At 33.3% G+C, this 12,500-nt stretch overlaps 2 protein-coding genes across 9 annotated transcripts in view; one reads left to right on the top strand and one right to left on the bottom strand.

Moving 5' to 3' along the window:
- The window catches only part of LOC124429882 (protein madd-4), a 189,218-nt gene that overhangs the window by 174,586 nt on the left and 2,132 nt on the right, over positions 1-12,500 (top strand). For 3 of the 7 annotated variants that reach the window (XM_046975697.1, XM_046975688.1, XM_046975708.1), the window contains exons 11-25: positions 1,191-1,332; positions 1,542-1,635; positions 4,485-4,903; positions 5,707-5,836; positions 6,210-6,420; positions 6,922-7,232; positions 7,316-7,443; positions 7,551-7,718; positions 7,834-8,003; positions 8,275-8,364; positions 8,505-9,540; positions 9,665-9,747; positions 9,828-10,211; positions 10,286-10,439; positions 10,620-12,500. The exon at positions 10,620-12,500 is cut by the window's right edge and continues 2,132 nt beyond it. In XM_046975697.1, the coding sequence (XP_046831653.1) occupies positions 1,191-1,332; positions 1,542-1,635; positions 4,485-4,903; positions 5,707-5,836; positions 6,210-6,420; positions 6,922-7,232; positions 7,316-7,443; positions 7,551-7,718; positions 7,834-8,003; positions 8,275-8,364; positions 8,505-9,540; positions 9,665-9,747; positions 9,828-10,211; positions 10,286-10,439; positions 10,620-10,720 (3,621 nt within the window). In that variant the 3' untranslated portion in view covers positions 10,721-12,500. The remainder of the gene's footprint in view (positions 1-1,190; positions 1,333-1,541; positions 1,636-4,484; positions 4,904-5,706; positions 5,837-6,209; positions 6,421-6,921; positions 7,233-7,315; positions 7,444-7,550; positions 7,719-7,833; positions 8,004-8,274; positions 8,365-8,504; positions 9,541-9,664; positions 9,748-9,827; positions 10,212-10,285; positions 10,440-10,619) is intronic. The other 4 variants (XM_046975737.1, XM_046975719.1, XM_046975729.1 and 1 more) reach the window with 4 other exon arrangements.
- The window catches only part of LOC124429907 (hydroxylysine kinase), a 5,736-nt gene continuing 3,960 nt past the window's right edge, over positions 10,725-12,500 (bottom strand). For both annotated transcript variants that reach the window (XM_046975799.1, XM_046975796.1), the window contains one exon: positions 10,725-12,500. This exon is cut by the window's right edge and continues 3,438 nt beyond it. The gene's annotated coding sequence lies outside the window, so the exon portion shown is untranslated.

Here is a 12,500-nt window from a genome sequence, read left to right as displayed (position 1 = left end):
AAAGGAGAGAATGCAATTAGAAATGCATTGTGCGTTTCGTATGGGAATTCGTGAAAAAAAAAAAAAAAAGAAAAAGAGAAATAATTTCTACATTTTTCGTTCTTTTTCTTCTTTTCCTTCTCTTCGTTTTTTTTTTTTTTTTGTTTTTCCTCTTATAATCATCAGATCGAAAGTTAACGGATACGACGAGTTTCTTAAAGGGATTACTTTCCGTGAGTTTGTTGTTCTTTTTTTTTTTTTGGTTTCACGCGATAATATCGTTTTTTCTTCTTGTTTTTTTTTGTTGTTGTTGTTGTTGTTTTTTTTTTTTCTTTTTTTTTTCGTTTAAGTTTAATCTCAAATCAAATATTGAATACAATTATTAATATATTTCTTTGTTAGATTAAATCGATGTGTAAGATAAACGTTAATAAATATAGAACATTTATTATTCCGTCTGATAAAGTTGAAATAATAAATAATGAATTCTCTGGCAGTCAGTTTGGAAGTTTCAGAAAGCTAGTAATTAATAATTATACTTGATAAACTTCACAAATGCGATACGAGACGAGACGAGTTCAAATAACGTTACGTCCAATTTTATGTCTCGAATATTATATCAGGATATCCTCTTTTGTTAATCGTTACACGTTATATTTGAACGTTAAGCTATTCTACGATGTGCAAAGAAAAAGCATTTGAATTAGTGATAATAAACTTTGTTATCATCGAACAGGCCATTTTAAGTTCCATTTATTTCGAGTGCGATTCAATCAATACGATTGTTATACAATTTTCTTTTTCTTTTCTTCTTTGTTTCTTCTTTTTTCTTCTTCTTCGTCTTTTTACACCAAATTCGTAATTTTAATGAAAAAAATTAAACATTATACGCGACAAAATGTAATAACGTAATCGAGAATTGTATCAATATGTTCATACGTTTGACAATTTTTTTTTATTTTTTATTTTTTTTTTTCTATTCTTTTTTTCTTTTTTTTTTTTTTTTTTTTTTTTTGATACAAAATTATCACAATGATATCGTTGACAAATATTCGAAGAAAAAAAGAAAAAAAAACAAAACAAAAAAAAAAAAAAAAGAAAAAAAATAAGAACAACTTATCACTGTTGTTACATCCTGTCGCGTAAGGATAAAATCCGAAGACGACGATGGATCGATCACAATTTTAAAATAGATCTTACTTCTTCAACAGTGTTCAGCGTCCTGCGGTATCGGTGTAAGAAGGAGAAGCATCGAGTGTAGAGATGGAAACGGTCTGATCTCGACCGGATGCGATCCCATGGAACGACCACGTGCCGAACAGGAATGTAAAGCTAACGTAGCGTGTAGCATGTGTAAGTCGAAATATTTACGAGTACGAAAGTACGATATAAAATATAAACATTTATGATAAATCATTGGATAAATAAATTAAACATAATTCCTTGATCATTATCGAAATCGTATTTTTAATAATTTTCAATAAAAATTATTTACGTGTTATACATATATAAATATACACGTAATTAAAATATCAAATAATTATGATCTATGAATATGAAAGATGGCGAGGATTTAACGCAACCATTGATGCAACCTTATCCACCACCACCGGTGCCAGAAAAATTAATCGATCAACCTATACCATCGGAATCGACGTAAGTAATATATATTAGAACAAAACGCATAAACACACACACACACACATACACACACATATATATATACATGCACATACATATATATCTCTCTATATCTATATGTATATCTATACCTATACCTATACCTATATCTATCTATCTATCTATCTATCTATCTATCTATTGTATTTCTGTAGATCAAGCTACCGAAATCTATTTATTGCGTATCGATGTGTTCTCCTAGAGCTTATTCGTGCTTAATTATGATATACGCATGTATATTTGTTCATTCAAATATACGTGTATTATTATAGTAATACAAACCCTCCTCATCCCCCTCCCCCAACCCCTCAATCAATTAACCAATTAACCAACCAACCAATCAACCAATCAATCAATTTAAAACACAGCATTCATTTCTTTATGTTAATTGGTATGTTCCGACAGATATACGATCTACTTTGCCTGTGGCTGGTTGTATCTGAGGTATCCTATTACTGTGTCTCTTTCTGTCAAACTTTCATATTTCCTTAATATATTTCTAATTATTATTTATTTATCCAAATATTTTCTCTTTATCTTTCTCTCTCTCTCTCTCTCTCTCTTTCTCTTTCCTTCTGTATCTCTTTTTCATTTTCTTTTTCTTCTTTCTCTTTCCTCTATATTAATCTTTTTTTATTCTTATTCTTTTTATTTCTTTAAAAAGTAATCATGTTTTTAATACACTTTCTTCATCTGTCTATCTATAAACTATCTCTCTTTCTTTCTATCTATCTATCACCTTAATCTATCTTTATCTTTATCTGATTCTCTCTCTTTCTCTCTCTCTCTCTCTCTCTCTCTCTCTCTCTCTCTCTCTCTTTCTATTTCTATCTCAGTCTTTCTTTCTTTTTTTCTCTTATCTAAGCTCTCCTCGATGTTCCCAAAGCATTTCTTGTACTAAACTAGCGTAGAAATCCACTCTGGCCTGTCTCTTCTATCTCTATCCCCCTACCACCCATCCACCCCCTTTAATTGTCTTTTTTCTTTCCGTAGTAGATCCAATGCACGGCGTTTTGTCGATTCACAGCCGTACTCAAGTGCTGTTAATGCTTTTTTGCTTTTTTCAAAACCCCTTTTAACAAAGCGATCGAAGTAATTAATTGCGTTGAAAGATCATTAATCTCTCGCATAATCTCACGTCCTTATTCGATCCATCCCTTATTCTCTCTCTCTCTCTCTCTCTCTCTCTCTCTCTTTCTTTCTTTTTTTATTTATTTCTTTTTTGTTGTGTTTAAACGCACACACCAATTTCCATCATCTTTCTAGTTAACTCTATTGTTTCCTGATATTCCTTGTATATAAATATATATTATATATATTATATATATATATATATATTTACACACGCACACACATACATATTTATATATTATATAGATACATGTGCGCTTTGCATGTACCGCCTAATTCCTTTCTAAACGATCATTCTTTTTTCTTACATTAAGAATCTTCATGCAACTAGCGTCTCATTAAAGTTTTCTGATGATCAAAATTAAAATCTTCTTTTTCGAATAAAAGAACAAATAAATAATAGAAAAGAGAGAAATATATATATCTATACAAGAGAGAGAGAGAGAGAGAGAGAGAGAGAGAGAAAAGAAAAAAAATGAACCTCTTTGTACCTACAAGAGAGGAAATTAACTTTGAATATGGTACAATCTCTCCTTTCTATGACGTATTCTGTAAAAAGGAGAAAAGTAAAAAAAGAGAAAAAAATGAAAACAAAAAAAAAAGAAAAGAAGAAGAAGAAGAAGAAGAGAAAAGAAAAGAAGCACATACACGCACGCACACATATATAAGAAGTAATTATTCTGTTAATCCATAAGACAAATTGCAAAAGCTGTCAGCAAGTATAGCGGTTATTGATTGATGCGCTTACGAAAGATAGAGAAAAAAAAGAGAGAGAGAGAGAGAGAGAGAGAGTGTGTATGAAAGAGCAAAAGAGAAAGGTATTCACGGATGTAAGTTTCAATGGGCGAGGGGGGGGGAGGGTCTGATCGAGCCCTCTGAATAGATGAGTGCCTGTCGAATGGATGGCGGGCGTGGTTTTAAGTGTACCTTCGAAAAACGATGAGAAAAACTGTGCTCCCGCCATAATAATCGATGATGTAAAGTACCAACCGAGTTGTATAGAAGAAAAGAAAATTTCACAAGATTTTTTCGAGACTGATAGAAAAAGAAAAAAAGTAGGGGATGGGTGGGAACGGGGACGAAGGCGAATGGGGAAAGAATCTGGTAAAATACTCGATCGGTAAATTAACGGGAATTCTTACTTACTATCGATTTGATTCTGATCGAATTCTGTTTTTTTTTTCTTTTTTTCTTTCGAAAGAGAGAGAGAGAGAGAGAGAGAGAGAGAGAGAAATAAAAAAAGAGGAAAAAGAACCCGTCGTCCTTGACGATATTATCGTTAATATTAAAAATAGAAAAAAAGAAAAAAGAAAAGAAAAGGGAAAGTGAAATAAGAAAGGAAAAGAAGGAAAGAAATGAAGAAATAAAAGAAAAAAAAACACACACACACAGAAGAAAAATGTAAAACAGAAAGAAAAGAAAGAAAAGAGAGAAATATACAAAAAGCCATTGCGATAGTGAATCATCGTATTAGTTCATTATTTAATTAATTAGTTTGTTCGTACGTTCGTTCGTTCTTATTTTTCTTTTTCTTTTTTTTTTTTTATTGAACTATTTTTTTCCTCTCTTATGATCATTCCTTACGAAGGAAATTCCATATAAATAATAGGATCGATCGATGATCGAATGATATATATATATATATATATATATATATATATATATATATATATATGTGTGTGATAATTCCTCAGATTCATAGCGGAGGAATGGTCACCGTGCAGCGTTACTTGCGGAGATGGAATACGCCGTAGGGAAGTCCATTGCAAGATATTTCTCGAATTTAGCCGTACGATCGCCAAGTTACCAGACAGGCAATGTTCCGGTCCAAAACCAGAGGAGACGGAGAAGTGCGTCATGGAGCCTTGCGGTTTGATTGAGAATAGTCTGTCGTATAGAATCGACACGGTTGGGGATAGCGGATATGCCGAGTCCAGTTTGACGGATTCCTACAAATCGTCGAGTAGTTCAGGAGGTGTTGGAACTGGTCTAGCAGCCGGTAGTGCCGGTGGTTACGAAAGTGGTATCAAAGTGGCACCAGGAAGAAACGTCCAAACCACTTACTCATGGAAGGAAGCTGGTTATACGCCTTGTAGCGCTACATGTTTAGGAGGTAAAGGGTTGTTATATCGATCGAAGACTTCTGCTTTACAATCTTCCCTTGTGTTTCTCTTCTTCCTTCCTTCCTTCCTTCCTTCCTTCCTTCCTTCCTTTCTCCTTCTATCCTTCTCACTCGTTCTCACCTTTCCTTCCTTTGTCTATTTAGTTACAACGTTCCTTGTTTTATCTCTCCACAGTTGTTTCAAGGCATTAGGATATTATTAAGATCCTAGTATAGAACGACGCGATCCATTTGTGTATAATGAGATTAGTGATTTTAGCATAAAGTTAAATCAGTAGTAATAATAGTAGTAATAATTAACGAGTTTCAAAAGGTTACACCTTTGATTTTTCCTAATTTATATAATCTATTACTATATTATTGTTCAGGTCGGATTTAAATATATATTTTTTTATTTAATGATAATCATTATCTCGAAGTAATAAGAATATTTAAGGATAGAATTATCTTAAGGAATCTATCGATTATCGTATCGAATAGGATTACTAAGGATTACCAATCGGATAGATGCTCATCCAAACTGGCTAATCGAAGCGGTCGATTTAACGGCATCGTGCCATTAGCAATCCTCCGTTAGGAACACTATCCGACGATTCAATTAGCCGAAATCAATTGGACGAAAACGTAGATTTATCTGAGACATAACGATCATATATTAAATCCTGGCAGGGGAAAACACGCTGACGAGTTAGATTAGTTATTTGATATGTTTCTTCTCGTTCTTACTGTTTTTTTTCCTCTTCTTCTTCTTCTTCTTTTTTTTTTATTTTTCTTTCTTTTCCAAACGATTCCAGGCGTACAAGAATTGATAATATACTGCGTACGCGACGATACTGGTAAAACCGTGACCCCGCTTCTCTGCAGCACCGAAACTAAACCAGAAGCAAGAATCAGAACTTGCAACGATCATCCCTGTCCACCTAGGTAAACATTTTATTTATTTATTCGTCATATTTATCCGAGATAAGAATTTTAATTAGGAAAAAGAAAAAAAAAAGAAGAAGAAGAAAGAAAATGGAAAATTTGTTTTCTTTTCTTCTTTCTTTTCTTTTTTTTTTTTGTTTTCGATTTTTTTTTTTTTTTTTTTTTTTTCATAAAAACTTAATAATCCAAACGATTATCATTTGTGTTACGAAAAATATTTCGAAAATTTTTCGCAATATATTTTTAATATATACTACGTTAAACAATACTACGATGAACAATAATTGTTTAACCGTAGACATAAATTTTCGGTACGATTATTTAATGTAAAACCCCTTGTAACGTAACAATGCGTCGTTATGTTAAACCACAGGTGGAGATATAGCGAGTTCTTACCCTGCATGAGCCCCTGCGGTATTGGCATTCAGACTCGCGATGTCACATGCATACACGAGGTGACACGAGGAATCGGTAATACCGTGACGGTACCAAACCATATGTGCCCGCAGCCACCACCAGCAGACAGACAATACTGTAACGTGTTGGATTGTCCAGTCAAGTGGAGCGCTGGAGAATGGGGAGAGGTACTTTCTCCATATATACATCTATATATATATATATGTGTGTGTATGTGTATGTATATATATATATATATATATATATATATGTATGTATATTTTTTTTATAACGCGACACTGGTATAATTCGATTTTAGCGTGATCAGAATTTGTACAAAATATTTTTAAATTCAAGTGTAGGAAGAAAAAAAGTTGAAATGATTATTTTACGTAAATAACAAATTATATAGAATATTCGTTGGTATATAATATAGTTATATTAATGAAATGATTTAACAACAATTTTGTTCCTTTCCATTTATTAAAAATCATTTCTAGTTTTATTTTTAAATCTCTGACGAAAATAAAATTAAATTGTTTGAGTGTTTGTTTATGTGTACGTATGCATGTATGTTTGTGTATGTGTATGCGTGTATAAGAGAGAGAGAGAGAGAGAGAGATAAATAGAGACTAACCACATAACCTTCTCCACATCGGTCTCGTGTCTGAACTCGATTATATTCGCAGTGTTCCAAAAGTTGCGGAGGCGGGGTAAAGAGACGTAACGTGACCTGCGAACAAATAATGGCACTGGGTCGCAAACAGAGAAGGGAAGAAAATAAATGCCCGCCGCAAAAGCCATCCTCCGAAAAACCATGTAACACCAAGCCGTGTCATGAGATGGACATGAACGTGCAGCCAATCATTCTTAGTCAGAATTCGTCGTACAATCAATCTGACTTAAATGAGAAAGTCGATTTAAAGATTGGCGGTATAGCTAGGGTTTTTCAAGGGACGCCTTTTATCAAAATTCGATGTCCAGTTAAAAAATTCGATAAGTAAGACGACAGATTACGAATTAACGAGGTATGATATTTTTTATTCGGACCAGCATTTTTATATCACCATTTTTAACTTACAGAGCGCAAATTATATGGACGAAGGATGGTAAAGAATTACGTAGAACGAGAAAATATAAAATCAACAAAAAGGGAGCTCTAAAGATTATGGACATAACTACGTCTGACGATGGAGTTTACGCTTGCGTCGGTAAGTCGTTAAAATAATGAACGAACAAATGATGAAATTTGTTTGAAAACAATATTTCAATGTATGTACTTCTTCTCTTGATTAATTGATTATTTCAATATTTGAAGCATCGCTTTCGCACGCGGAAACACGTATTATCGTGAAATTACGCTCGAAAGAACAGATAAGCAGCGAGGAATATCTTAGGCTTGGTAATTCCGTGCATCTTCAAAGAAATGCGAATCTTGATTCGGCACCAGCCAATTCCGGTGAGAACCTTTACACCGATCGTGCAGGTATAAACGATTCTTTCAGCGTATTAAAGATTTCTTTATTATTAAATAAATAATATAACAATGTTCTATATATATATATTTATATATATATGTTATATATACATATATACACTAGCCGCCTATGGTAATCACTTTGCTCCTTTCGATGGAGAAGACCTCAGCCACGAACGAGCGGTTCCGAGTAAACCAACGAGAAAACCACAACACAAAAGGCAAAGGACCAGTCCAACTCCACCAGATTCTACTATGATGCACAAAGAGAATACTGCCACCTCTTTTAATCAGGTAGATTTATCGATTTAAAAAAATATTCACCATAAAATATATCTAATGTCTATGGCAATTAACCGTTATCTATCTATTGTCTTATTAATCATAAAAATAGTAATTAATCAACGTATGTATATATATATATATATACATATATATACATGTAGTAGTAGAGAGGCACTTTCTACTAATATAGAAAATCTTCTTTCTCTTTGCTTGCTCTCTTTTAATGGATTTTAATATTCTACTCATTGGACGTATTCGGGATATATTATAAACACGTCAGCCCGGATATCACGAATCCGTAGAATCAACGGCAACGTCCGGTGCAACTAGTCTGATGCCTCACCTCAGTTATTTAATTTCGAGCATAAAGGTGAGGTCGTAATATTTGAACGACGTTTTCCATTGTATACCTTCGATATTATTTTAACGAAATCCTTTCTAACGCTTCGTTCCTAATGCTATACGTTTTATATATAATCGAAATGAAATCATTAATCGTATCGTTTTCAGGCCTATTGGCCATTTCAAAGTAATACAGGTTCTAGCAGAAGTCATAGAACGGCACCTGTTTCTTTCATCGACGATACCCACAAAGAAGTTTCTATGGCAACGAAACGTACTATGCCCGACAAAAAGACTGGCATGAGATATCATAATGTCGAAGAAGACGACTTTGAGGATCTATTATATCGCAACACAGCCATTCCCGATGATGTATTTGGTCCAGACGAAGAAAGGATATTCATTGACGTAGATCCTTATGATCTAGATGCAGCGATATTTGGTGTAAGGCATGAAGATAATAATAAACGAACGACCAATGATCTATCAGATAAAAAAGATTTTACAACGGTCACAAAGGCGAACGTTGATTATGTCGAGGAATCATTGAAAAATGTTAAAAGACATCGGCAAGATTCGCGGGATCTTTCGAAAAATCATAAAAACGATACTAACAATGATTATTCCGAGGAGACAATAAACTCCGCAGAATCTTCGGAAAATGTTGGATTAGAGGTTTATTATATTCAAGATTCTACCACGAAAAATGTCGTTTCTTCATTGGCGACAAACGAAAAATCACTTTTCGACGATATTATTCCCGATGATAATACATCGGTACGTACATTAATCTCATCGACTAATCTCAATGATACCGAACTTTCAACGAAAATCATCAATGTGGAAAACAATGAGAAATCATTTACTGTCGATAAATCAAACACGAATGACGATTCGATTTATATAGACGAATTGGAAAAACGTAGAGCCAATGATCCCAACGAAGATCATATTATTTCGTCGTCGACAAAACTTTTAGAAATTGAAGAAGGTGAAAGTTCAACGATGATGGACGAAACAACGTCATCTAGCAGTGAACAAATTGCATTAGAATCGACCGAACAAATTACAAAAGAGTTATTATCTCATAGACATGATCGAGCTTATTCGAGAGATAATTCGAAGGAGACCTCGATGGATACGTTTACGACATCTAGTAGTATGGAAAAAACCGAATCAATAATCGGCTCGATTGCTGCTCTCGGTAAGAACATTTCATAATAAAAAATGTTCTATTGGAATATAATACTTGCGTATAATGTGATGATTAATTTTACTTACAATTTCTTTCTCTCTTTTTTTTTTTTTTTTCTTTAATACTTTTCTAGACAATACAGAAGACTTAATTTTTGAATGGGTTACGACAAATTGGTCCGACTGTTCGCAAACTTGCGGTGGTAGTGGTTTCCAGGTAAAACAAAAAAAAAACAAAAAGAAAAGATTGCATCTTTAGTTTAGAAAATAGTAAATTAACAAGAAATAAAATTTTAGATGCGTGGAGCACAATGTACGATGCGTCCAATTAAATCGGCGAATTCGAGTCGTGTACCGTTAAGGACGATAATAGGTGCTAGTTTGTGCGAAGGTGCTGGACATCCGATGCCACAGAAAGTAAGACCATGCGGAATCGAAAGATGTCCTCAATGGCATACGACCGAATGGACAATTTGTGAATCGTCGAGATGTTTCAATTGGAAAACGGCAATGCAAAGGCGTGATATTAGTTGTCGATTGATCGAGGAATTAGAGGATGGTCGTGAAAACGTCACTCAATTAGATCCGAATAAATGTGACGAAACAACTAGACCACTCCAAAGGCAAGAATGTTATAACGATGCTTGTAAAGGTGTATGGAGAGTAGGCGAATGGTCTGAGGTGAGTCATTCGAATTAATTGAAATATCTTTGGAAATAATTATTATATAAATGATAATTGTTATTAACGTTTAGTGTACGGCATCTTGCGAAGAGGATGGTATAAAATATAGGATATTACAATGCGTATGGTATGGCACAAAAAAGCCAGCTGGTAATGCGTGCAGAGATATACCAAGACCACCGGTAATGAAAACGTGCAGGGGTCCAACCTGTCCTCAATCACCAGGTATATTTCAATAATAATAATATTCGTAAGAGGAATGAACCAGATCTAATAACATATATATCTGTCTTTCTCTCTCTCTCTCTCTCTCTCATTAAATGAATTTATAATAATACAATCGAATTAATTGTTATTCTTCTTTTTCTATTTTTATTTCTTTTTTCCTTTTTGTTTTTTGAACAGACGACTGCAAAGATCATTCACCTATATGCAACAGAATGAAATTTATGAACATATGCAAAGTGCCGCTCTATCAAAAGCAGTGCTGTGCGTCTTGTCGTTAGTTGGAACGAAAAAAAAAAAGAAAAAGAAAAAAAAAACAATAAAAAGAACAACAAAAACAGAACAAAAAAATGAAGAAGAAATGAAAGAAGGAAAAAATGTGCGATCGTATGTAAAGTGTAAAGGTGAACGAAAGAAGGAAAAGAAAATAACAGGCGATCACGGTATTTTAAATATCACGAAGATGAAGAGGATCGATAGATCGAGAAGCATATAATCATCTTATAAAACGTGATGATCTTCGCCGTAGAGTTCGCGGTGATAATCGTCGATCGCTATCGTTAGGACAAATTATAATGCCCGTTAGAGAAAGATCACGACAAGGACTTCGCAATTATATCCGTGATAGGAGAAACAATTTTAAATGATAAAACGATATCGAAGCTCCTTTTCGTTGATGTTGATTCGATAGTATTACGACATTAACATTCACGATTAAGTATTCTGAATGCAAGTATCGACCAAGTTATTTCATTTTGTGATTATGTTTCTTATCTCGTAGTATATTAAAATACGTCAAAGGAATATAAACGCGCCGAGTCTCATGTGTCCGTTATGAGGATATTATATTAATTTTGAGAAAAAGAGAAAGGATAAAAATAAAACAACAAAACGTTAAAAAAAAAAAAACAAAAAAAAAGAATAATAAAGAAGAAGAAGAGAAAGAAAAAGAAGAAGAAGAACGGAGAGAGAGAGAGAGAGAGAGAGACCGACAGATACAAAGACACCACATGCAAAAGTGCTGAAAATCCTCGTTTCGTCCTAATTAAGCTATAATTTGTTGAGCCACATGTAAGTACGTTACGTGTACAATTTGGCGCGAATCCTAATCGCGCATACTCTTGTGCCCTAGAAAAAAAAAAAAAAAGAAGAAAAAAAAAGAAAAGAAGAAAGAAATGGAAACGTGGAATTCGTCCAAAAAAGTTGAAGGTATATCTATATTGTTAAAGTTCAATGAGAGAAAGGAAAAGAAAGAGAGAGAGAGAAAGAGAGAGGGAGAAAGATGAAATGACAAAAAGTTTCATTAACGCGTTCGAAACGGAGATGATTATTAGCGAGCTATGCGATTGATAAGTATGTTATTAAAAGTTTGTCAATGTTGATATTTGAATCGCACGGCTTTAATAAATGGAAATACTAATTTTTAATAAGTGAAAGGACAAATCGATGACATAACAGAAAAAGAAACTACGTATATTAAGTGCCCTCCTACCCCATTTTATCCTCCCAATGAAGAAAAAAAAAAGGTCGGCGGCGCAACAAGGACACGTTCTTAACGGGTTTATTTTTTTACAATTTTCTTAACAAGCACAATCAAAGCCATTAATTTCGAAAGGAGGAAGGTGAATAACCAAAAAGAGAGAGAAAAAAGAAAAAAAAGAAAATAAAAAACAGAAAAAATGAAAAACCATGAATGAAACGAAACGATACGAAACGTAACGACATGAAATGAAATAAAGAGGGATAATAAAATATATAAAAAATAAACACGAAGAAAATCATTTCTTAAGACTGAGACGCTATTTCGACTATTTCGAGAAAATAATTTATTATTAATCGAACATAAGCACCGAGATATATATATATATATATATATATATATATATATATATATATATATATACTTCCTTTTTATTTTTCTCTGTGCCCTTCAAAGAATCCTTGCGATTACATTCCGTCTAGCGCCCATAGTTTCATTGCCTCTTTTTTATTTTTTCCTTTCGTTTCTTATCTTTTTTTTTTTTGTTTTCTTTTCTTTTTCATTTTTATTTACGCTATACA

Source organism: Vespa crabro, chromosome 1 (assembly GCF_910589235.1).
Source record: "Vespa crabro chromosome 1, iyVesCrab1.2, whole genome shotgun sequence".
In the NCBI taxonomy this organism is placed as follows: Eukaryota; Metazoa; Arthropoda; class Insecta; order Hymenoptera; family Vespidae; genus Vespa; species Vespa crabro.
Note: the sequence above shows the minus strand (reverse complement) of the source record. Positions and strands in the feature narration are given on the sequence as shown.